The sequence below is a fragment of the Papio anubis genome, chromosome 1 (assembly GCF_008728515.1).
Source record: "Papio anubis isolate 15944 chromosome 1, Panubis1.0, whole genome shotgun sequence".
Lineage (NCBI taxonomy): Eukaryota > Metazoa > Chordata > Mammalia > Primates > Cercopithecidae > Papio > Papio anubis.
In genome coordinates, this window is record NC_044976.1 from 177,202,010 (window position 1) to 177,228,480 (window position 26,471).

The window sequence follows — 26,471 nt, forward strand, 5'->3', positions numbered from 1 at the left end:
ACCTTCACTAATCTTCTAAAACACAGTGAAATTTTTGTACTTAAGTCTTGATTGAGACTCGAATCTGTAAATTTGTTTACTGCAAGGGAAATGTTATTCATTATCCAAAAGACTTGAATATCCCCACATAGTTGTTGTGGACTAGCTATGTCTCTCATTAAAACAATCTCATTATTTAAGCATGTCATTGGAGTGCAGTGTTAACACAAAGCACCCTCTTTTTCAAGCATATGACTTAGGTTAATGTTTAAAAATCCAGCAAATGGCAAACAGAACAAGCAGAAATAGGGACTGTGTACCAGCATTACAGATATTAGATCTGAATGTAAAGAAAACAAATTGACTTTGTGTGTATGTATGTCTGTAAGTTAAAATGTCTCAAGGACAGATTTATCATGTTTGGTTGGTTAATCTTTTAAACTTAAATTTTTATTCTATATCTTGTTCACTAATATTTTCCCTTCATTAAAAAGTGTGGATACTTTTGCGTACTTTAATAATTATAAACTCTCAGATATTGATGCAGTTACAGGTGAGGAAAATAAGGCTCAAAGACTATGAGAGACCTGCACAGCTGGTAGGTGATGCATGGAATTGGAATTAGAATCCATGTCTTTCTGAATTTGAAACCTGTACTCTTTCCAAATGAGCTATTTTGTGTTTATGAATAAATCTGTTGAAAATCATGTGATTTTTTGGCCGGACACGGTGGCTCAAGCCTGTAATCCCAGCACTTTGGGAGGCCGAGATGGGTGGATCACGAGGTCAGGAGATCGAGACCATCCTGGCTAACACGGTGAAACCCCATCTCTACTAAAAAACACACAAAAAAAAACTAGCCGGGCGAGGTGGCGGGCGCCTGTAGTCCCAGCTGCTCGGGAGGCTGAGGCAGGAGAATGGCATAAACCTGGGAGGCGGAGCTTGCAGTGAGCTGAGATCCGGCCACTGCACCCCAGCCTGGGCGACAGAGCGAGACTCCCTCTCAAAAAAAAAAAAGAAAAGAAAAAGAAAATCATGTGATTTTTAAAAAAATTCTGAATATGCAGTAATTTACCATCAGAGAAGATGCAGTTGACAAAGCATTCATCTAATACAGGGTTGGCAAGCTACAGTCTGTGAGCGAAGTCCAGCCACTGCCTGTTTTTATTAATAAAGTTTTATTGGAACACAGCCATGCTCAATTGTTTATCTGTAGCTACTTTGGTGCTACAGGGACAGAGTTGAGTAATTGTGCCATTTACTGTGTGACCTATAGCACTTAAAATATCTGGTCCTTGTCAGAAAAAGTTTGCTGACCCTTGGTCTAATTATAAAGAGATCTGAATTCTCATATTAGTTTTTTGTCCTGTAATTCAATTTTAAACTCTAGCTAATCTTGAATTTCACTAGGCCTGTTTTCTTAGCTGTAGAGTAAGAGTAGGGAAATACAATGTTTTTGAAGTTTCCTGGCTCTGAAACTCTGCCATTTAATTAAAATTATAACCTTTATAACCTGCTTTGTGTTTGAAAGAAATCATAGTTTGCGTTAGGAATTATAACTATTTTACACTCTCTAATCTACCAAGTGGCAAATTGGTTTAATGACTTTTTCTTTTATAGAAGTCCTTCTGCAGTGCTAAATAGGTTCATGCTCTGAAATTAATTTAGAAACCTACCTGTACTTGCCCTTTGCATTTATATTTTGTGACATCTTTTCATCCAAAGCCAAAAATTTGATTACAGCTCATTTAGTGTCTAGTAGATAAAATAAATGAGAAAAAGAAAAACATATCATAAGGTTACAAGTTTGTTGTTATCAAATATTTAGTAGCCTAGTTGATTTAATAGCTTTTTACTAATGAACTTGCATACCATTTAAAAAGTAGGATCTGAAATGAGTTTCAAAGATAGCATACTACCTTTGAAATTCTCTTCCAGTTTTCTAAATAAGAGTATCTAAGGAGATTTTTACTTTGCATTTAAGTGATAGAAATTACTTTAACAAGTATATCTAATTATGTAAGCAATTAATATAATTTAATAATACATGTGTGTGAATATGAACTTGTGCTACAGGAGTAGATGAAATGAAGAAAAAAAAAAAGAGTAGATGAAATGAATGGTCTCAAAGCGAGCCCTCCTCTGAATAGCTTATTGAGAGTCTTTCCTAACTACACTGATTGGTTGAAAAAGAGCCAAGCTTTGAGTTTTAAGGAAATTTGTTTTATAAATAGTTGTCTTAGAAATTTAACCTAATTCTTGAAATATCCTATTGGCCTTTGAGTTTTGTTTGTTCGTTTCCTATTTGCCAAAGATACTTAGTTCTTCAATTATGCATTTCTTTCTTTTTCTTTCTTTTTCTTTTTTTTTTTTTAATTACAGGAATATGCCAGAAAAGCTCTCGATTTTCTCTGGGAAAAAAGACAACGAAGTAGTAATTTAGTGGGCGTGACTATAAATATTCATACTGGAGATTGGGTACGAAAAGGTATGTAAGTTAGGCTTTTTAAATCAAGCCTTTGCATCCTCAAAATGGTTGGGAAATACAGAATTTTCATTTGTTAAAATAATCTTTGGGATACTACAAAGCATAGGTTCTCACAGGATTGCTGGAATTTTAATTAATTTAGCCAGATTTTCTTTTTTGATGCCAAATGTGACACGCTTCTTCTAGATGATTTAGTATTCTATTTCTTAATGGATATAGCATTGTAGGTATAGGGTATAGATGAAATGCTATAATTTATTTGAAAACTAGAGAACCAGAGTTCCTCAGCCATCTCATATCAAGGTGTGATTTAGTAAGAATCTGTGTTCAATAAATTCTTTTTTTTTTCCTACCTCCAGAAATATAGTAGCTAAGAGCGTAGACTCTGGAGTCATGTTGTTGGATTCAAGCTATGTGATCTTGGGAAACTTATTTAACCTCTGTGTGCCTCTGTATTCCGTTTCTGTAAAGTGGGCATATTAATAGTAATTAGTTGTTCTGTATGAGGATTAAATGAGTTAACCAATGTAAAGTGCTTAGAACAGTGCCGGGCATGTACTACACTTACTATGAAGTAGGTGCCCAGTAACGAGATGTTAGTCCCTTTGATTAATAATTTTACTTCTGGGAATCTAGTCTGAGCAATAATACAAAACATAGAAAACTATTTGGTCCCAAGATATTCCATGCAATTATAAGTAGCAGAAAATTGGAAACAGTCTAAGTAACCGTCAATTAAAAAAAGCTAAGAAAATTATTTTATGTCAGTGTTGGAATATTGTTATTAAAATAAACCAGAAGCATGGGAAGGAACATATAACAATGTTTTATGAACAAACAGGATATTGAATTGTACAAAGAATGTGATTTTATCTTTATAAAACACCCTGATAAAACAAGTATAGATGAATGGAAATAAACTAGAGTATTCTTAATGAAAGCATATTTTTAATACATTTTCTCTATTTCTAAAAACTTATCTTGTTTATATGTAAAATAAAAGGTAACTGCCTATATTTAAATAAATAAAAAGTATAAAATTATTAATTCAAACATAATAAAATTATTACCTTTATTCAGTATTGTATAAAATTTTTCTGTGTCATCTAAATGGTTCCTGAAACAGATCTGAATTTTGACTTCAGAATTTTGTAATTTTTTTTTTCTTTTAAGCCCACCTCAGACCTCAGGTGCAAGTTAATCGTAATTAATTTTGAATTAAGCATAATCATTGTGTTATGACACAACAGTCCTATTAGTGGTTCATGCATGGCCCATTTTACTTAGTCATTTCAGTAATGTAATAAGCACCATCTTGTGGATACACAGACCCAGACACAGCCCATACCCCAGCAGAATGAAGCACCTGCTGTACTTCTGCCGAAGCCAAGTAGTGCACAGCTTCGGCCGCAGCTCCAAGGATCTTGGCATCCCCACAATTCACTTTCCTGAACAAGTGAACAAGTAGTAGATAATCTTCCAGGTGATGTATCCACTGGTGTTTTTTATGGTTGGGCTAGTGTTGGAAGTGGAGATGTCCATAAGATGGTGGTGAGCATGAGATGGAACCCATACTACAGGAACACAAAGAGGTCCATGGAAACTCTTATCATGTATACCTTCAAAGAGGACTTCTATGGGGAAATCTTCAATGTGGCCATTGTTGGCTACCCCAGACCAGAAGAGAATTTTTGACTCTTTAAGTCAGTTATTTCAGTAATTCAGGGTGGTACTGAGGAAGCTAAGAAATGACTAGATGTACCAGAACATTTGAAATTCAAGACAATTTCTTCCAAGTTCCTAAAAGCAAAATACTGAATGGCCACTGATGAAAAATCATCTTATATATTCATTCACTGTTTTCTAGTATTTCACTGCTTATGATTGTCTAGTCTCATCTTGGTTATATTTTAAAAATCAAATATTTTCCTACATCTGTGAATTAAATAGTACAGTGTAGTTACTATATTGTACTTCAGCTGTTAAATTAAATCCATTATGTCATAACACTAAAAAGACTCATGTAAAGATGAAGATTTAAAGTGACATAATATGTTGATTTAAATGTACCACTAGAAAAGCATGTCTTACAATAGAAATGACATGTATATAAATACGGATAAAAAGACAACTCACTAGTTTGAGATAAAAACTATTATTTTCATGGTAAAGTACCAACATATATGTGCTTGTATAGCATATATATAAACAGAGAAGGCTTAATGCATTTATAATGCAAATACAAATGCATTAAATAGAAGTTTTGATAGTGTATTACAGACCTACGAGGAAAAATCCAGACTTTGTATTTTTGATATTTTGTGCATCAATATATTGTTACAAACATGAAAACTGTGAAATTGCTTTAGTCATTTCCTTGCAGTCACATCATTGTGCCATCTTCATTTTTGTCTAGAGTTGGTTCAATTCTAAGTGGTCTAGACTCCACCTATCATTTTTTTTTTTTTTATTGGTTAAGACAGTAAAATAAGTGTTTTTTGAATCTATAGGTTTCATTTTTGTGTTAGATAGCATTTCTTCTTTTTAAGAGTAGATATTATTATTGTTATTTAATTATTTCTTGACTTTGGTTCCTTTTTCCTTTTTAGGAAAAAGCAAAACAAGAGACTTCATCTTTAGATTTCCTCAAGATTTAAGTGAATTTACTATTCATGTATACATACCAGTTTCTTAAAGAACACAAGATGCTTATTTTCCCCCAGTGAAACTAAGAGCTAATTAAACTATGAAACAGTTAGAAAATTATTTATTTTAAATGTAATTATCTGTTCCAGGGCAAATCTAAACTGGTGTAGTCATATATATGCACAACGTAATTTAATGCTAATCTAAGTAGTGCTTATAGCTTGAAGGAAAGGCATAAATAAACAGTTAAAAATAATCTATGTAGTATGGATTTTTCCTCCTCCTAACTGGATGATTTTGGTCTACTTGCATCTTTTTGTTTATATTGGCAAAATGTTGAAGTCTTTGGAAAATTAGGAAATTAACATTACAGATTGCTTTGGGCCCCCTCACAGAGTATATTGCATCATTGTTCACTTTAGCAACAGATTTGGTGACGATGGAGGGATGAAGTAGAAGTATGTAGAGGTAATTTTGAAGATAATTCTTATAAATCATTTTTTTCTTATCTGCATAAATTAGAATTGATTTTAATAATACAAAATATATAGAAAAATGTCTGAAGCTGTTGGAGAAGAGGGAAGCATATGTAATTCAGTTGGATTGTGTTTTACTTTTTGGTATATGAATTCATGGCAAAAAATACCATTCGTGGCTTTTTCATTTCTTTATCAAAATTTTAAGTTAGAAATTCTATACATGAAAGAAGACTCAATTTTCAGTGGCTTTATGAAGCAAAGTTAAAAACAAACGTGGAAAAAGTAAAAACATTTGTGTCTTATTTGCCACTAATTATATTCTCTTTAAGTGGGTGAAAGTTCTTTGATATTTTATTGTTACCCTTGCATCTTGTTAAATAACCATTGGTTTTGAGAATCAGGTAGTGTGTTGTTTAGGGGTTAATTGTGTACATTTTCCAAAGTTTTTTTTTTTGGTTTTTTGTTTGTTTGTTTGTTTGTTTTTGAGATGGAGTCTCGCTGTGTTGCCCAGGCTGGAGTGCAGTGGCCGGATCTCCGCTCACTGCAAGCTCCGACTCCCAGGCTTACGCCATTCTCCTGCCTCAGCCTCCCGAGTAGCTGGGACTACAGGCGCCCGCCACCTCGCCCGGCTAGTTTTTTGTATTTTTTTAGTAGAGAGGGGGTTTCACCGTGTTAGCCAGGATGGTCTTGATCTCCTGACCTCGTGATCCGCCCGTCTCGGCCTCCCAAAGTGCTGGGATTACAGGCTTGAGCCACCGCGCCCGGCCCATTTTCCAAAGTTTTATCTTGATTATAAGAAGTTACAGTAGTAAGTTATAGTGGTATCATTGTGATTTGTCTGAATGTTTTCAGGCCTTGAAATTTTTACTAAGTGATTTTTTTTTTTTAATTTAACAGTTGTTTAATGAAAAATCACATTTGTGTTTCCATAGATAGTGGAGTTGGAGCAGGGATTGATTCATATTATGAATATCTATTGAAAGCCTATGTCTTGCTTGGAGATGACAGTTTTCTGGAAAGATTTAACACAGTAAGTTGATACAATTTTATATTAATTTTATAATCAATTTCATTTGAGTCCAGATTTTGATAGAAACTCCATTACCTGAATGACATTGTAAAAATAATTTTTAAAATGTGTAGTGGTTTTGTGTCAGTATTTGATGATGTTGGACAGGGACAGCATAAAAAGTGACATACATTCCAAAAAATTAGTTGATAAAGTAGTTTTATTTTCACCTTTTATCAGAAACTTTGCAGATCTGCCAATAAGAGACGTAGTAGATTTGAATTTTACCTAATCTTGTTTTGTACAAGGATAAGAATTGATGAAATATGTTACTAGGTAGCTTTTTCCTTTGGATTCCAATTCTTTTTGACATCTTGGAAGTTTGGCTTAGTTTGATTACACCAAGGATACAGGACTTTGAAAACTTGGAGAAACTAGTGAGTATTCATTTCAAAAGCAAGTCTTAAGACTGGCTCAGAACCACAGGCATATTTTTTGGGAAAAGTGGGAGGATTATTGAACCCAATTGAATCACCTTTTTAACTGAAGCAAACCAAAATGAATATAGCAAACTCATCAGTTATATCACTATATTCTTTTTAAAATAATCTGCCATTTCTTTGTTCACCTATCAGTTCATCCATGTTGTATGTATGGGACAGTATGACATGGTGATTAAAAGTATGGGAGGTATACTGGTTTAAATTCTGATTGTACCACCTACGGGTTTTGTGACTTTGGGCAAGTAACTAATATTATTTGCCTCTGTTTCTTATCTACAGAATGGGAGTACTGGTACTAATTTATAGGGTTATCGGGAGGATTGAGTTTATGCATTCAAAGTGATTAGAGCAGTGCCTTTAACCTATGGCCAGTTCTCAATAATAGTGATTAAATAATAGGTAAATTTGCAAAAAATATTAGTAAAAGTTGTAGTAAGTCATTAATCGAATACTTTATAAAATTATCACATAGATTGTGTATTAGATTATAACAAGAATTTCTTGAGGTGAATGGGGACAAATAACTGTTTTTGTTGGCTTGTTATCACAACTCAACCTATTGTCAAAGCTGAGAAATATCTTGGAGAAGAAGACAAAAGAAGGGAAAAAGTGTTTTCTAAGACCATAAAAAGCTGAGATAGCAAACCATAAGAATGGCAGCAGTGATTAGCTGCATTAGTTTAGATAGTAGTGAGCACCAAAATATTATTAGCCGAGCAGGGATCAGACTTCCAAGATACAGGAAAAAACAAATTCTGTAATATAGAAGCTGGTAGCCATATTCCAAGGGGACCTGCGGGCATCAGTGGGCCACAAAGACATACTAACCATGGGCTAACGCCACAGGACATGGAGATGTTCAGTTCCCTTTTTCTCAGAAGGTCCCATATTACATATAGTCTTTAATAGTCTGCATGTGAGTTAGAGGACATAAAGGAGTACATACATATTTTAGAAAGATTTCCATCTAAAATAACTTAAATATTTATATAAATTGGTAATTATTTAGTGAGTTTATATATAAATTCTAGTTTAATTTATTCACAGTGCTATTTAATGTATTTAGAGTAGTACCTCTTTTTTCATCTAACTTTCATGAACACATATTGTGATCTTTTAGCACTACGATGCCATAATGAGGTACATTAGCCAGCCACCTCTTCTACTTGATGTGCATATCCACAAACCAATGCTGAACGCTCGGACTTGGATGGATGCTTTGCTTGCCTTCTTCCCAGGCTTGCAGGTATAAAGAATTCTGCTTTCTTAATATGAACATAAGATGATGATGTTAATTAGGTGCATTTTTGATCTTTAAAACTGAACTACAAAACATGGTTGCAGTTCAGAATTGTATTTGTATACATTTTTCTGTTTATGTGATTAGAGATAAAATCAGCTCATATTTTATTAGGTAATTTTCTTGTTGTTGATTTCTAGGTGTTAAAGGGGGATATTAGACCTGCTATTGAAACTCATGAAATGTTATATCAGGTGATTAAAAAACACAATTTTCTACCAGAGGTAAGCAAATAATTTTTGGAATAATCTTACACACACAAACACACATGCACACACGTCCACATATACACTATAAGTTGCTAATTTAAAGATAGAAAATGGCATCTTCAAGTCTTGTTGCTTCTTTTTTTTTTTCCTATTAAATAGCCTATTTTTGGTTTGTACAGTATTGTATATGTTTTTGCTTTTCTTTGTGTGTTAAGAGAAGTCTGATTTAGGGTAATGCTGACATTTTTAAAATTTCATGTAAAAAAACTCCCGGCTTAGTGCTTCTCAACTCTTCCTAACTTATGCCATTGTAATATTCTCTCATTCTAATTCTTATATGTACCTACCAGCTAGGGAGATTTTGTCACTTTTTATTTTCTAAAGCTTGTCTTATGAAACTGTATACATTAGATACACTTTTGTTGTTCACACATGCGCCCTGGAAATGTAGAGAATGCCATCTCTTCCTCATGCTGATTGAGAATTATTCTTCCTGGTTTTTATACATTATATTAGTAATAAATATTCTTGCTAGCTTGATATGACAAGATTTTAATAGCATACTTTTTGGCTTTCCAGAAATGTACCATTAAAAATTTCCAAATGTGTGTATGGCCTTGTTCTATCCCTGCTTATTGACTACCCTCTGTGAGATATCTAAGCATTCCACCAACTTAGAAGGGTTCCTAAAGTGTTTGTTTTGGAAAGTATAGTTTTATTAGCCTTCAGGTGAGTAGGACTGTGCATTGCAGAAAATTCATATCCATACAGAATAAACTGAGGTTTCAATTAATACATCTATCACAAATGAAGTTTTTATTTAGTTCCCATAAAAGGTTTTGTTTGCTTTTATTTTTATGTTCTTTTAAAAACCAGTTGATTGTGTTATTGAATAAATTTCAAATAGACTAATTTTATTTATTTTTAAATAATGCCCTGTCTTATTCCATAAAGGATTTGAGGCAGTTACAAAAGAAAATATAAGCTAAAATATGAAATATGTATGCTTGCACATTGCTAAGACAGATTTTAAGTATTCTTACCACAAAAAAGATAAGTATGTGAGATAATGCATATGTTAATTAGCTTGATTTAGCCATTTCATAGTGTATACATATATCAAAACACCATGTCATGTGTACCATAAATATATGTCACTTTTATTTGTCAATTTAAACAATTTAAAAATAAGTGTGAGAACTAGAGAAGTAATAAGGGGAAAAAGTAGAGAGAAGGATAAAAAGAAAACACAATTATGTTGACCACCAGGACCCATGTAGTGTCATTACTGAGTTTCATTACTGAATTTTTCTTAGTTTTCTAATAGCCAGAATGATCATTTAAAAAATAATCCATTTAATTGGTAAAAATAGCAGCCTTTGCAGAATGAATTATTTTAAGCAATGAAAATTGATGTTTTATTGATGAAAATGTCATGATTGCTATTTTAATTGCTTTTACCTATTTATATATATTCTGCATATTCTAGAACTATTTGTTTATTTAATCACTTTTTTTATGCCTTTTGTATGTTGTTTTGTTCAGGCATTTACCACAGATTTCAGAGTACACTGGGCTCAACATCCTTTAAGGCCAGAATTTGCAGAAAGTACCTACTTCTTATATAAAGTAAGAAAAGATACCCCACTTTACTGTTTAGCCCCCATTCTCTGTTGGATCTCTCACTCTTATAATAGTAATTGGGTTTTCAGAGTCCCCTTTTAATATTGTAATGATTGGATATATCATGGTTCTTATTCATCTAGTCCATAGAATTATTGAATGATGCCAGAATTGACATATAAGGTTTTTTTCTTTAAAAAATATTGTGTGAACATTTCTTTAAAGAGAAATTTTATGTTCTAGAGCTGCTTTCTAAAGCATGTCTCTTGCCTTTCTTCAGTCGGGCAGCCTTTCTGAGCATTAGGAATTTAATCTAAAATCTAAGGTTATATAGTTAAATTTTATAATTGTGTATTTAAGAAATTCTGTAAAGCAGATTCATAGCTTTTTTTTCAGATATCAGTTCTATATAATGTGCTCCAGTGCCTGATACAGTGCCTGGCACCTAGTAGGTACTCAATAAATATTTGATAAATGAATGGATATGTGGTAATATATAAGCTATATATATCTATATATACACACACACACATATATTCTCCTTTTTAATAGGCTACAGGAGATCCTTACTACCTTGAAGTAGGGAAGACACTTATTGAAAATTTAAATAAATATGCTAGAGTGCCTTGTGGATTTGCTGCCATGAAGGATGTTCGTACTGGAAGTCATGAGGACAGGTAAAACAATTGCTAACACCCCCTTTCCTCAGGGTCTCTCTGAAACAACACAAAATGCAACTACCATTTAGGATTCAAATAAGTTTAATTCTTTTACAAAGGATGGAAACCTTTGTTCTTTGTGTTTACTTTTTTAAACTCTGTTGAATAGACTAATTTTAGTATGTTTGAAACGTTTGCATTTTTATCATAGTGCCTGGCATATAGTAGGTGCTCAAATGATTTCTGAATAAATGAATCAATGATTGTTAAATATCAGAACCTTGGTATTAGGACTATCTAAAATGTTGCTTTTTTCTTCTTTGATAATAGTTTCCTTTTATATTACATAAAACATTAGAAATTACCAAGATGAGGAATGATCTGGAATATGATTCACGTTCAGCCAAGAATTCCTCAAAAGCTGTGTGTACTCTTACACAGTTGCTGACTTGCAGGGGTGGGAAAGACCAGTGGTAGTTTCTGTTTTGTTAGACACTGTATAGATGTAGATGGTATGAAGTATTCAAGCTATGAAAAGTGCTCCATGTGAAATTCACAAGCACTCTGCTTATTCTAAGATCACTTATATGGTTATCACATCTCTAAATGAATGCTAAAGCTTGTTTGTTCATTTGGTTAGCAAATGTTCATTCCAGAAATACTTCCTGAGGCCCCTTACGTGCCAGGGCTCTTACTAGTTTTTGAGGATTAAAGATACGAAGATATGTCCTTTCTGTCTTTGAGTCACTGAAGGCAGGCCAATAAGTAGACTTTTAAAACATTGTGTATGTGTTATGAAACATATTAAAGGGGCATGAAGCACAGGTTGGGATGTGATAGTCAGTGAAGGATTCCTAAAGGATCCTATTTCCTGAAGGATAAACAAGAATTAGAAGAAGAAAAATGTGAAAGAAGTTCCAGGCAGTGAGACTGAAGACATGAGAAACACAGCACTCATCATCTACCCACAAAGTTGTTTCTTAGTTCTTCACTTAGTATTCGGATAATGGTTAATTAGGCTTAGAATCTCCATCCCTGCTAATGAGAAATGGTTAGGTTCTGGAAGCAGGCATACAAATAATAGCAAAAAATAAAAGCAGATGCCTTGTGTCTTTGCCTATAATATTTATTGACTGTTTCCTGCACTCCAGACAGTCTTCTAAGCATTTTATGTGTTTAACTAACTTGATCCTTACAACAGCTTTCTGAAGTATACTATTATAGTCTTCATTTTAAAGGTGAAGAAACCAAGGGAAAGAGAAGTTAGGAAACTTGCCTAAGGTCACACAGTTAGTAAGATTAAGTCAGAATTCTAATCTAGGCAGATTGGCTCTTGACAATGATGTTATACTGGCAATTCATTAAAGAACAATAAGCACCTACTATATGCCAGTCCCTGCACTTAAGCATGGGGTAGAAAGATAAAATAGAACTAGTCCCTGCACTCCCATGACTTGCAGTCAGTGAATAAGATAGGTGTGTAAAAAGAAATTATCACAACCATGTGATATGTTCTAAAATACAAAAGAGGTAACAGATTGAAGAATTACAGAGGAAGACATGATTTACTGTTTAGAGTTCCATTTTTCAAAGTGTGACATCCTTCTTTTTTTTCCCCACCAGGTACTCCTTTTATGACATTGTTTCTGGACCTCTTACACAATGACATTGCCCCATTCTGATTGCATTCCAGTATATACAATAACTCTTAAAATATCTTGTCCAGAATTAACCATACTCAAGATGTGTCTGGCACAACAGCCCCGTAGCTGTCTGGATTCAGGCAAAGGGTCACTAATTTTCTATGAGGCTGATGAGTTTCCACCCTCTATCCAGTTGAGGACCACTGCTTCATTGACTCACTGTTCCTCAGGGGATGGTTGTGCCTCAGATGTATTTAGCCAAACGAAAGGTTGAGAACTACCATTCTTCCTCGTATTGTGTTATTAGATGTGCTTTAGATTTTTTAGGAGCTTTATTATGTTCAGCTCACAGTGAGCTTGTGATCAACTAGTTTCACATACTTAACTGTATAGTCTGCTGACAAATGAGTGTTTCCCACCTTGCCCTTGAACAGCCAAGTTTTCTTCTTTTCGTGTAAACTTAGAACTTTTATACTTAGCAAAATTTCTTTTTTTGTTTTGTTTCTAGATTTTGGTCTAGGGGTTGACTCTCCTTAGCTAAACTACCATTTTTCAATGATCTATAGTTTAGATAAGCATGCCTTACATTTTTTTCATCCAAATTGCTGGGAAGAATTTTGGTTGGACCACAACCAAAATTGCACTTGAGAGCTTTCAGTTACAGGCTCTTTGCATGCGGTGATTTATTACCCTGTAGGTCTGAGCACTATACTGTCCTCCAGGATGCCATCATGTACACAGACACAGACACACACACACACACACACACTTTTCACAATGGAAATATCTTTATTTTCCTAATAATGGATAATTACCAAAAAGAATGTAAATGGCAAAAATAATAGGAAGATATTTGCTAAGACACTCTCCCCTAACTGCGTAAGATTACTACTGTTAGCAATTGTCTAAAGGCTTCCAGACATTTTTAATGCCTGTGTATTTTTATTTATGTATGTGTTTATGATTTTAAAATATAAAATAGATCATATGATCTGATACTTGCTAGCTTTGCCCAATTCATATTGTAGTTATCTTACCATGCCTTGTTCTTTTCTAAATGTTTACAAACTATCTATTCTAGTATTTGCCAATTATCAATATCCTGCTCATCTGTCTACAGTTCTCAAGATAGCATTTGCTCATGTAATAACTGCCAGTCCATCAGAAAAGGTTAAATTATGATAAGTGTATTGCAGATAAACAGGAAAGTAAGTTTTTATATTGTCTAAAAAGCTTAATATCCAAAATGGCTAAAAATGTTTTGAAACATTACAGGTAAGTTTTTGTTCCAAAATAAAAAATCATATATATGTGGGAAAAATGATAGCTGTAGTTTCAATCTCATATGTATGCCAGGTGCTATGCTAAATAATTGACATTTAATGTCTCAGTCTTCACGCCAGTGTCATGAGTGTATTGTTATATTCCTTTTACAGAAGAATAAACTCAAGCTCATAGTCCTTATATCCCCATGGTGACAGAACTCATTAGTGGAAGGTCTTTCTATTTCCAAAGCCCATGTTCTTTACCTCTTTGTTCTACTGCCTCTCCAGCTCATTCTTTAATCATGCTGTTTAAACTTGCATTTAATTTAGTAAACATTTATTGAGTGTCTACTATGTGCCAGTAATTGTGCGTGGCCAAAAGTATGAAATTGTGCAACTTGTCCAGTAAACTAGAAGTTGTTTATTACTGCCAAAACCTATGATGCTTTGGGGAGTAGTAAATTAAATTTGATGTTACTGTGACTCCATCTACCAGCTATGCTCTTTTCCTGACACTTTTAATTTAAACTTTTCTTAAATTGTTGTTAAAACATTGTAACATTAAATCACTTGTAAAAACACATACAGTTTTACTCTCTTTATTTCTCCACATTCCCTTCTTAACAGGTAAATAAATATTTAGAATGTTACAATCGTAGCCCATGTGACTTTGCATTGTACTTTTTTCGTGTAACTTTTTTTTTCTTTTTTTGAGTTGGAGTCTTGCTCTGTCACCCAGGCTGGAGTGCAGTGACACAATCTCGGCTCACCGCAAGCTCCATCTCCTGGGTTCAAGCCATTCTCCTGCTACAGCCTCCCGAGTAGCTGGTATTACAGGTGCCTGGCACCACACCTGGCTAACTTTTGTATTTTTGGTAGAGACGGGGTTTCACCATGTTGGCCAGGAAATTACATGCAAATAATTTCTTTATCTTTAAAGCCTTCTTTTTAAATCACTTAAATAGCTACATAATAAATTCCATCAGATTTGTATGACTTTTTTCAGCTCTTTAATTTAGTTGAAGATTCTTATATGATTCTCACTAGTAAAATTTATTGGTTCCCTCCCTGCTGTTGATTCTTTATAGAAGAAATGGAGAACTTTCCCTTATTGAAAGGCCTATAGAAAAATCTTGTCTGCATTATTCACAAGATTCAGTGTGTCAGTGTGGTAGACAATTCCTCTGGTCTTTTTCATTAACATGGAATATACTTGGAGTCAAGGTTATTCTGCCCCTGGTAGATTGATACATTCTATAGTTCTTTGAACACATAAGTTGGTATAGACAGGATTATTAACCTTGACTATTACGGCTTTCATATAGTTAAATTATTTTTATCTACTTACATTTATTTGTGACTTTTTATTTTAGAATGGATTCTTTCTTCTTGGCCGAAATGTTTAAATATCTTTACCTGTTATTTGCTGATAAAGAAGACATTATTTTTGACATAGAAGATTACATCTTTACAACAGAAGCTCATCTGTTACCTCTTTGGCTCTCTACTACAAATCAAAGCATCTCTAAGAAGAACACAGTGAGTTTTTAAATTAAATGTCTTATTCTTTTTTTATTTCTATATGTTTTATTTTTCCAAGTGAAAAGTAATCCATGACTAAAATTCAATAAATATATATATGGTAAGAAGAAACTAAATATATACATTTTCTTATTTTGTTTTATTGCAGCCTGTATACACTTATATATTTCATTAGCTGTTTGCTTTTAAAAATTATGTTAAGTAGGCCGGGCGCGGTGGTTCAGGCCTGTAATCCCAGCACTCTGGGAGGCCAAGGTAGGTGGATCACGAGGTCAGGAGATCAAGACCTCCTGGCTAACACAGTGAAACCCCATCTCTACTAAATATACAAAAAATTAGCCGGGCATGGTGGCAGGCGCCTGTAGTCCCAGCTACTTGGGAGGCTGAGGCAGGAGAGTGGCATGAACCCAGGAGATAGAGCTTGCAGTGAGTGGAGATTGTGTCACTGCACTCCAGCCTGGGCGACAGAGTGAGACTCCGTCTCAAAAAAAAAAAAAAAAATTATGTAAAATAATTATTTCTATTTACATAAAATGTTTTTATATTGTAGACCTCGGAATATACAGAACTGGATGACAGTAACTTTGATTGGACTTGTCCAAATACTCAGATCCTCTTTCCTAATGACCCATTGTATGCTCAAAGTATTCGTGAGCCCTTGAAAAATGTGGTGGATAAGAGCTGTCCTAGAGGCATCATCAGAGTGTAAGATGTATTATTTTATATTTTCTGATAATAACGTTGTTTCCTAGTAAATGACAGAAAACTTAGGGAGCATGTACCAACAGCCAAGAAGACATTCACGTAGGCCAAAAATGTTGAGATACGTAGCTATCACTGGTTAAAATAAAAATTATTAGTAAGATAGTAAAGCTTATTTTGCAGTAATATCTTTTTTATTATTACGGAAACTTTCAGTATATTATTTTATGAACTAAAGTAATAATAGTGGGCAGCATGTAACAGTTTTTAACTTCTGTAACTCATTTTTCATGGAATAGTTTCATCGAATATTTTCTGGCTGGGCATGATAGCTCACGCCTGTAATCTCAGGACTTTGGGAGACCGAGGCGGGCAGATCACCTGAGGTCAGGAGTTCAAGACCAGCCTGGCCAGCATGGTGAAACTGTCTCTACTGAAAATACAAAAAATTAGCCAGGCATAGTGGTAGGCGCTTGTAATCCCAGCTACTCGGGAAGCTGAGGCAGGAGAATCACTTGAACCTGGGAGGTGGAGGTTGCAGTGAGCCAAGATCACACCATTGCACTCCAGCCTAGGTGACAAGAGTGAAACTCCGTCTCAAAAAAAAAAAAGAATTCCTTTTGTCTATAGTTTCTGTGTAGTGAAAATACAGGTATTTTGTTTTTTTGGATTTGAGTTTTTGAGGGAGTACTTATCTTGTTAAAATTTTTTAGCTTAATGAGTTCATTTTCTGACGAATAGTTATATTAGAAAGGTCATTACAAGGACTTTTTAAAAATTGTTTTTACATAAGTGTTATTATTCACTGATACAAGTATTGATTTGCTTTTAAAATATTGGGAGAAAAATCTGTGTTGTTAAAGGTTAACGTCAATAGTAACAAATCCCCAAGCAAACTTGTTCTGTACCTTTAAATAGTTACAGTTCTGTTGACTAATACTGCCTTATGTAGATAATATACATACTTTTATAACTAGAAAATGTTATATTTGAAAGCTATACCACTTGTTAACCGAAATTATGTATAAGAAAATACTTGTTTCCAGTTATTCCAGTTTCACTAGTTCTAAAACTAGCAATTTTGCAAGTAATATCATTTTTATTTGACATGTGTTTTTTGCCAGTTCTAATTTGTAGTTTTTAAAGCCTTGCCTGTAATTACTTTTAGCAGAGAGGAGAGTTTCAGGAGTGGAGCTAAACCCCCTCTGAGAGCCAGAGATTTCATGGCCACTAACCCTGAGCATTTAGAAATCCTGAAGAAGATGGGGGTGAGTTTGATTCACCTCAAAGATGGGAGAGTCCAGTTGGTCCAACATGCAATCCAAGTAAGACATTGCTACACTAGATACCGTGTCTGCCCTGCTTTCTGTGGTCGCATTAGCTTTAATAAGATAATGGATTTCAACTTTCTAAACACTTTAAATATATTGTTTACAGTGAGAGAATAAGAATTTTAGGACTTGGAAGTATCTTGGAAAGTCATCTAATTCAACTCCTTGATAGTATAAATCAATTAAATAAATCAGAGATAGGTTGAGTAATTTGCTGAAGTTAATATAATCAAACGCAGGACTCAAATCTAAGTTTTCTGTTTCTCAGTCCGTTGGCTTTCCCCTTTTACTTTTATTTACAACATAACTTCAAAAGCTAATAATTAGTTTTAATATTCATATCTCCATGTTTTACATCATTTTAGTCTCCAAAGGGCTACTGAATCTTAAGTATTTTGTTCATCATAGGCACTTATTTGTCTGTGCCTAGGAAAACTAACATGTCTTTTTGAGACATTTTTGTTGATTTTTACTTTGAAAGTTTTTATAACACGAAGTCTTTAAATTATTTACCTTATTAGTATATTGATTCTGAGAAAACCACATAGTTTGCTGAATAATTTTTAACCTAGAACCGTATTCAGGTATCCCTTAATCTCAAATTCAGCCCTCCCACAACTTCATCACACCCTCAAGTTTTCATCTCATCCACATTCTTGCCACTTTTAAGAGTATTCTTCCTTCTTCCTTATGTTTTATTTGACCTCAGTGGGAGTGACATCTCTTGTGACATTGCTTTTACTTAGTTAGGCTGCCAATGGCATAATTACCACCAAGTGACCTCTTAATCCTTTTATGATTTGACTTTTCTGTGACTATTGGCTGAACTTTTCATAAAACATTTTCCCTTGTTGGCTTCCAGGATATTTCAGCAACAAAGTTCTTTCTCTACTTCACTGTTTATTGCTTTGTAGCTCTCCTTGGCACAACCACTCAATGTAAACAGTTTCCAAGAATCTGGATGATATTCTTTTCTCTATATACTCTTCCTCGACAGTCTCACCTATTTCTACAAGCTTAGCTATCATCTTTATACATATGACTTGTTAGCTATGTATATGAATCCTGATTCCTAACTTTACTATTAAATTCAACTTTCATCTACCTCTCATACGTCTTGCATCTCAATCTCAATCTGTCCAAACTTGAATTATCTCTCTCTTGTTTACTGTCTTTCTACCCTCACCTCAACCTATGTTTCCTTCTTTGGTTCTCCATGTCACCATCGTTCTTTAAGTCATCAAAGCTGGAAATTTCAGGACAGGTTTGAACTCTTCTCTGTCTCCCAGTTCCTCTCTATCTTTTTCCATCCTCTGACTCCTATCATGTCTTGTTGGTTTTTCCTGTAAAGTATCAGGAATCTTCTTTTTTTTTCTATTATAGTCAGTCATTCTTCAACTTTCCCTCTGTTAAGACTCAATTCAAATGTCATTCTAAATCTTTCCCAGGTACACACAAGCAGAATCAATTGTTCCCTCATCTGTGCTCCTTTTCCACTTTCCCACTTGAGAAGTTTTATCATAGCTAACTTTACATGTCTTTCTCCTCCAGACACAAACTTCTTAAAGGACTGTCTCTCCAATGCCTAGGCAAGTGCTGAGATGGAATAAGTGCTTGACACATATGTTTTGAATCAAATTGAATCTGGTTGTTCACTATTTCAAGGAGGGAAAGTGTGGGTCAGGTATGAGGTTTATTTCTTCAGAGGGAAAGCCAGTGGGGAAAATAAGCGAAGTGAGCATTTGAGCATTTGCTAGAAGTCCAGCTCTCAGTCTGAATCAAAAGTGGTTTACAGAATAGCGAAAGTGACATTGATAAAAACTACAGATAAGTTATTTTCAGAAATATTATTTCCGAAGGTATTATTTTTGAGTACAAATAAAGTCATAAATACTTGGCGGTGACCTAAAGTGAAAGAAGAAGTTTTAGAGTAGAATACTATAGTACAGTGTCTTTAGGAAATCAAAAAGTTGGTGGAAGTTTCCAGAAAGGAAGGATAAAATGAATTTGTTTTTTTCATAGGCTGCTAGTTCAATTGACGCTGAAGATGGGTTGAGGTTCATGCAGGAGATGATTGAATTGTCAAGTCAGCAACAAAAAGAACAGCAGCTGCCTCCACGAGCTGTACAAATTGTTTCCCACCCATTTTTTGGCAGGGTAGTATTGACTGCTGGACCAGCTCAGTTTGGGCTGGATCTGTCTAAACATAAAGAGGTATGTATACTTAAAATATAGTTGTTGAAACTGAATTTAAAATATTAAGTATTGCCTCATTTCTTAGTCTCTTCTCTAACTTAGTAGTTTTAATTTATTTAAAAACCCGAAATAGTCTTCTGGATTTAAGTAAAGTAAAAGCATATCTTGAAAACTTCGAGTCATAATTTATGTATATAACATGCTTATAGAATTCTAACTAAAATATTATTCAGGTTCTATTCAATTTCTTGGTCTCTTCTCTAATTTAGTACCTTTATTTGATCTAAAAATGGTTTTCAGACTTTCTAAGAGCCACTAAAACCTTTCTATAAACAAAAATCTAAACCAGGAGCTTAATGTAGAAAACAGCTAAAAGCACAGAAGCTCTGGCTCAAGTGACTGGAGAAAGCCTGGGACCCTGAGGTTCTACTGGGCAAACTTTGAAGATCATTAAGCTAGTCCATCCCTATAGTTATAACATAGTTACAGTGTAGAAAACAAAGACTTACGTAACTAAACAATTCACAAGTTTGTCTAACTAATTGATTGCAGAGCTGGGACCAGAGCCCAAGTATCGCGACAGTCTAAAGCCAATGCTCTTTTCACTCTATTAGTGCTAATTTAGACTTTTTCTCATGTGTATTTTAAACTATGTAGAAGCTATGTAGATTGATTGATTCATTCAGCTGTTGATTAAGTGCCTACTATATTCTGTTCACTGCTTGCTGTATCAGTTTTCAAAACCATTGAAGATCTATGCCCTTATGGAATTTATGTTTTAGGAGAGTGAAGGATATTAAAACATCTTTATAGTAACATCTTTAAAAAAATCAGTTCCTTGGTGGATTTAATTATTCTGGGGAAAAGAACTGCTTGCAGATTCATATAGACTAAATCCATTTTTTTCTTCTCTTTGAAAAACTTTTCTTGTTACCAATGATCATTTCAAATTGGTTCCCAGCTATTATAAATGTAGTAAATCTGCCTACAGGTCCCAACTTTACCACTTAATAACATTGTGTTAACATTGTGAGCAAATTACAGAACCTGAGTGTCAATTTCTCCCTGTGTGAAATGGAAATGTTATTTGTGTTGTTTTGCTCAGGGTCGTTGTAAATAACAGATTTTGTAGTTTATGTAAAAATGTTCTATAAACTGCAAAGCACACTCGAAATATTGGTTGAGTACTGTGATATGCACAATGTTTAAAATAAATTTTATGCTGAATATATATTAGATATATTAGTAGAAAAGAAATGAGTCTGGTTCTCTCAAAGCTCTAGATATTGGGGTTTAATGACTTGATTGTCATTTGAGAAGATTAAAGTATTTAAGTTGCTTTTATTTCTGACAGACAAGAGGATTTGTTGCAAGCAGTAAACCATACAATGGTTGTTCAGAGCTTACTAACCCAGAGGCAGTGATGGGAAAAATCGCATTGATACAAAGAGGACAGTGCATGTTTGCAGAAAAGGCACGCAACATCCAGAATGCCGGAGCCATTGGTGGCATTGTTATTGGTAAGTAATTCTCCATGTCATTGTGTTGACTGAAGAAGAGATAATTTTTAGGATTTTTTTTCCTTTTATTTTCTAAAATTTTATCAAAGAGTTTGTCATATTTTTTTTTACCTCACCTAGACAACATGAAGGATAGGTAATCCAATGACTCTTAATTTCTAGATATCTAACATCTTTTTCAAAAGTCTAGATTTGAGTTTCTGTATATTAATGTCAGTGAAAATACTTGGGGTTAGGTGTGAGGGTGTGGTAGGACTGAGTGGTAAAAACATTCAGTACCATGGATAAGAAAATGTGCCCATAAGATCCATAACCCCTGAAGGGCAAGAATTACACTGTGCCACCGCCAGTGGGGAGCCATTGAAAATTTCCATTACTCCACAAAGGTGCAGGCTTTGGAGACAGACACATGAGAGTACAGTTCCTGGCTCTACCACAAAATTGCAGTGTAACCTTGGCCCAGCTGCAGTTTTTTAATCTGTAGATTAAATAGTAGAATATTTTTTGATATGATAGTAGAATTTTTTTGAGCTCCAGTGGAAGTGATAATAAGTATATTTTAGGTGATTGTAAGGTTTAAAGATAATATATATAAAATTTCTTGGCATAATAGCAGACATAGGATAAGTACTACTATAGCAGTATTTACAGTATTTGTAGCAGATCTTTATCCCCTTGGATCTTTTTCCGCTGAAATGACAAATTACCACCTTTAAATCATCTTACCCATATGTATCAACTAGTGGGTTTTGCTTTTTTATCTTTCATAGACATGTATCATGATAAACAGGCTATGACTATCAGGGGAAATATAAATTTTTCTGTTTTAAAGTAAATAGGAGTTTACATTCAGAAAGAACCTTGAAAGACCTGGGGTCATATGCTGATTGTGAGTTCTTTTGTACAACTTCTCTCACAGGGAAATCCATTTTGGATTTCCGTCCCCACCCCTGCCCCCCCTCCCCCCCACAACACCCAATAGTTCAGGTAAAAAAAAAAAAAAAGTTCAGGTAAAACAGAATATTAACACTTATGTTGATGTAATGGATGCATGAATTTTATTAATAAACATTAGGAGAAGTCCTGTTTAATGACTTAAATCAGCAGTTGGCAAACTACAAGACTCTAGGCCAAGTCCAGCTCATGGCCCATTTTTGTAAATAAAGGTTTTATTGGGACACAGTCATGCCAGTTTGTTTGTGTATTGTCTATGACTGCTTTGAACTGCAGTGATGGAGTTAAGTACTTACAGGAGAGAACTGCAAAGCCTGAAATATTTCTTCATCATCTAGCCAGTTACAGAAGAGATTTGCCGACCCCTGACTTAAATCATCCTCTTTATCCTTGGGTATTTCCCACACTTAGATTCGTTTTATTGTAGAATTTAGTATATTAACCATCACTATCATTTTGAACATTTCTTACCAAGACTTCAAAATGAAAATGTAAAGTATAAAGTGTAGAACTTATACATTAATATTTAAAAATATTTCTTTGTGTAGTATTTTTGGTTTTGTTATATTTTTCAGTGAAGTCTAATTCTCACGATCTTCTATAATATGCAAGAATTGTCCATTTTTGTTTTGTTTTGTTTGTTTTGAGATGGAGTCTTGCTCTGTTGCCCAGGCTGGAGTGCAGTTGGTGTGATCTCTGCTCACTGCAACCTCCTTCTCCCAGATTCAAGCAGTTCTCCCTGCCTCAGTCTCCTGAGTAGCTGGGATTATAGGCGCCTGCCCCACCACGCCCAGCTAATTTTTGTATTTTTTTTTTTTTTTCTTTTTAGTAGAGACGGGGTTTCTCCATGTTGGCCAGACTGGTCTTGAATTTTCAGCCTGATCTTGGGTTACCTGCCTGCCTCGGCCTCCCACAATGCTGGGATTACAGATGAGCCCGGCCCGTCAAATGTTTTTTTTTGGTAGCTATTAGTTGGGAAATGCTATACTGGGTTCTGTGGATAAATAAATAAGAGATGATGATCCTTACTCTCAGAAATTTTTTTTTTTTTTTTGAGACAGAGTCTTGCTTTGTCACCCAGGCTAGAGTACAGTGGCATGATCTCGGCTCGCTACAACCTCCACCTCTAGGTTCAAGTAGGTCTTGTGCCTCAGCCTCCTGAGTAGCTGGGGTTACAGGCGTGCACCACCACGCCCAGCTAATTTTTGTATTTTTAGTAGAGAAGGGATTTTGCCATGTTGGCCAGGTTGGTCTCAAACTCCTGGCCTCAAGTGGTCTGTCTGCCTTGGCCTCCAAAAGTGCTGGGATTACAGCCATGAGCCACCGTGCCCAGCCAAAAATTTAATTTTTAATGAGAAACTTTCTTGTGTTGACTTCTTTCTCCTAAGTTTTTTGTTTCTGACAAAGCATTTTGTTTTTATTTGTTTGAATTGTATATAAATGAATAAATTAGGAATTAGCTGTTTTTTGTTGCAAGGGTTGGAAGTACGAATTATCTTAGAAATCATGTGACTGCAGGAGATAATTAAGTTGGTTTAAGAAGGGAAGTTTTTTCACTACATGGAAATGGATTATTTTCAATGAATTCAACCGTACAGATACAACTAGGATTCACCAGGAGGTAGAAGTGGGAACTAAAAATCATCAGGATCCACGATAGTGAATGTTTTTCACTTTTCTCTTTATATCTCTACCTCTGGGTTCTTCTGAACTCTTCTTCCCTGCTCCTCTTTGCAATTCTGCTTCATTTTGCAGCTTCTCACCAGCTTGCTCTCTCTTTGTTCATCAGTTCCAAAATGGCCATTCTAGTTTGCAGCCTCAGCCCCAAGTCTGTGTCATTTAACTGGGCTATTTCCCCCTGCTAACTGAAACAGTCTTTCTGTGTGCCAGTTCTAGGTCCCCCAGAGAGACTCAGGGTCAGGTAGCCATCTTTTGTCTAATCAATTATTACCAAAAGGATGGGTCATGCATTCTGCACTTAGCAGGACCTATGAGAGTGAGCACCCTGAGACAGGACAGACAGTTTCTTCTGGGAGACTGGCATGCGAGTTGGAGGTGGTTGTGATTATCATCTCCAGTAAAACAGCAGAGCATATTGCTAGTACTACTACTATTAATAGTTCTAGTACTATTATTTAACCAGTGCAAAATAGCAATACTGTTTAGCTTATAGAGGAAGAAGCACTATAGTCGTAACTATTCTTTGTGTGCATTATATAAAAAAGAAATGTCCATTTTTAGTTTGGTAAAACAATGTACTCATGACAGTAGTGGAAATTTTCAACAATAAAATTCATTCATAGTTCTGTCACTGTCATCCAAGTCATTGAATTTTTTCATTTCTAGGCTTTTCCATAAGCATATGAAATTTTTATAGTCATAATCATAGAATTCTGTATTCTACTTTTTTAATGTATTATTATTCTGTGTGTCCTATCAAGTAGGTCATTATAACTTACTTATAATAGTATGCAGTTGTTTACAATTATAAATAGTTCAGTAAAATTATTTGGGCATAGGGCTTTTTGCTTCTTTTGAATTATTTCCTTTGGATACAATTCTATGATAATTAATGGGTCCAAAAGTTATGTTGGTTTTTATGGTTCTCAATGCATAAAATTAATTCTGTCATTGTAAAAAAATCAGTAACAATTGGTAGATAGATCTTTTTAATGGTTGGATGTTTTGATGTTTGCTGTATTTATTTTCTGGCTAGATGACAATGAGGGGAGCAGCAGTGATACTGCCCCTCTGTTCCAGATGGCAGGTGATGGAAAGGATACGGATGACATCAAGATCCCCATGCTGTTCTTATTCAGCAAAGAAGGAAGTATCATCCTGGATGCCATCCGGGAATATGAGGAGGTAGAAGTGCTCCTTTCTGATAAAGCAAAAGATCGAGGTAAGAGTCAAATACTATTTGTTTTTTTATGCAGCTTAGTATTAATTTTGCTAGTTTGATAACAAGAATGAGTCACAAAAAAATTTTTTTTGAGGTTCACTGGGAAAACAAGTAAAATTTTTAGAAGATGATTTCAAAATATATTTTTGTTTTGAAAATAAGAATAATAAAACATTTATTTTGCTTTGTTTTCTGAGTTAGGATGTTTTTAGAAATACGTTTTTATGTGTAATTTGTAATTTTTGCCATGAGTCTGTTCAGGTGATAAAAATACAAGAGACTACTTCAGGAAAGCCATTTTAACATCCGGAAATGTTCACCATGTGATTTCACTGATACTACATCTTACATGTCTTTTATAAGGAATAAGAAGACATGTATAGAATGTTGTATAAAATATGATAGTAGTTGGTCTCAACAGGCCACCTGTAATCAAATGACTGCTGTCTTGGTGAAGGCAATAGAAATCTAGCAGCTTCTTCCCAATGAGGTCTAAGTCTATCACATGGATATTTGTAAGAGTTACGAATGGCTGTTTCTGAAAAACAAGATAGCATGTCTTAATTTATAAGAGTAGATAGTCCTCTGCAGGCCAAAATGTTTGTTAGTAATTTGAAATCTCTTTGAAACCCAGATTACTATATAAATGCAAGGCTTTCGTAGTATTCTTACATAGTTTCACACCCAAGGATAGAGGAGAAATGAGGGAAGGTGAGCCTTCAGATCTTGCTCGTGGTAGCAGTCTTTCCTGTCTGCTGGAGAGACGTGAAGAGAGAGCTAAAGTTCTCCCATACCCTTAAATAGATGAGGTTGTATAATAGTACAGAGTTGTGACATCCCCTGGGGTGTTTGATAGATATGTAGGAAACTGATTCAATTCTGTGTGACTTTCAAGTGGGACATTTAAAAAAAAAAAAAAAAGTTTGGTGATAATTATGCTAGCATAATCATGCTAGCCTAGTTTTGTCTTCTTGTATTGCTTTATTCTTCTTTGAGATTCTTTGAAATGTCAATTATTTAAGAGCAATGGAGTGAGCAAGGAGGTTGTTTGTATATAACAATGTATAGATGGAAACAGAACAGAATACAAAGGTTTTCTAATCTTAAATCCTCTGTATACCTGATTTCTTTTTTCCTGGGCCCTTTTCTAAACTCAAATCTTCTTGCCTACATATATGCATTTAGGCACATCTAACATAGGCAGATTATTATTTCATGTAACTTTTTATTATTTCATGTAACTCTTTAATGCATTTGTTTTTTCCCTCCTATTTTGTGCCACCACTGGAATTTCAGCAGCAATATTAAAAGGTAAAATGATTCCAAGCTACATTATTAATAGTAGTAAGTATCTTGCATTAACAAGCCTTAAATTATATATGTATATATGTATTGTGTGTGTGTACACACACAAGTACATATATAATTTTGTTTCAGTGGATACCATGATAATATCTTGTGTAACATAATTAGATTATTTTCACGTCTAGTCAGCTGTCACATAATAATTTTTAATCGATC

General features: G+C 34.4%; 1 protein-coding gene and 1 pseudogene across 11 annotated transcripts in view; both read left to right on the forward strand.

Annotated features, from left to right (window-relative positions):
* Positions 1 to 26,471, forward strand: part of EDEM3 (ER degradation enhancing alpha-mannosidase like protein 3) — an 81,513-nt gene that overhangs the window by 31,794 nt on the left and 23,248 nt on the right. For 5 of the 11 annotated variants that reach the window (XR_004179474.1, XR_002518260.2, XM_021929522.2 and 2 more), the window contains 13 exons: positions 2,362 to 2,467; positions 6,525 to 6,622; positions 8,225 to 8,350; positions 8,545 to 8,628; positions 10,159 to 10,242; positions 10,789 to 10,913; positions 15,177 to 15,342; positions 15,896 to 16,050; positions 17,216 to 17,372; positions 19,401 to 19,592; positions 20,929 to 21,094; positions 24,765 to 24,950; positions 26,247 to 26,294. Coding sequence is in view for 9 of the 11 variants with exons in the window: in XM_021929522.2 (XP_021785214.1) it covers positions 2,362 to 2,467; positions 6,525 to 6,622; positions 8,225 to 8,350; positions 8,545 to 8,628; positions 10,159 to 10,242; positions 10,789 to 10,913; positions 15,177 to 15,342; positions 15,896 to 16,050; positions 17,216 to 17,372; positions 19,401 to 19,592; positions 20,929 to 21,094; positions 24,765 to 24,950; positions 26,247 to 26,294 (1,693 nt within the window). In the remaining 2 variants the exon portion in view is untranslated. The remainder of the gene's footprint in view (positions 1 to 2,361; positions 2,468 to 6,524; positions 6,623 to 8,224; positions 8,351 to 8,544; positions 8,629 to 10,158; positions 10,243 to 10,788; positions 10,914 to 15,176; positions 15,343 to 15,895; positions 16,051 to 17,215; positions 17,373 to 19,400; positions 19,593 to 20,928; positions 21,095 to 24,764; positions 24,951 to 26,246; positions 26,295 to 26,471) is intronic. The other 6 variants (XM_021929528.2, XM_021929523.2, XM_021929531.2 and 3 more) reach the window with 6 other exon arrangements.
* On the forward strand, positions 2,474 to 4,945 carry LOC103879144 (annotated as a pseudogene).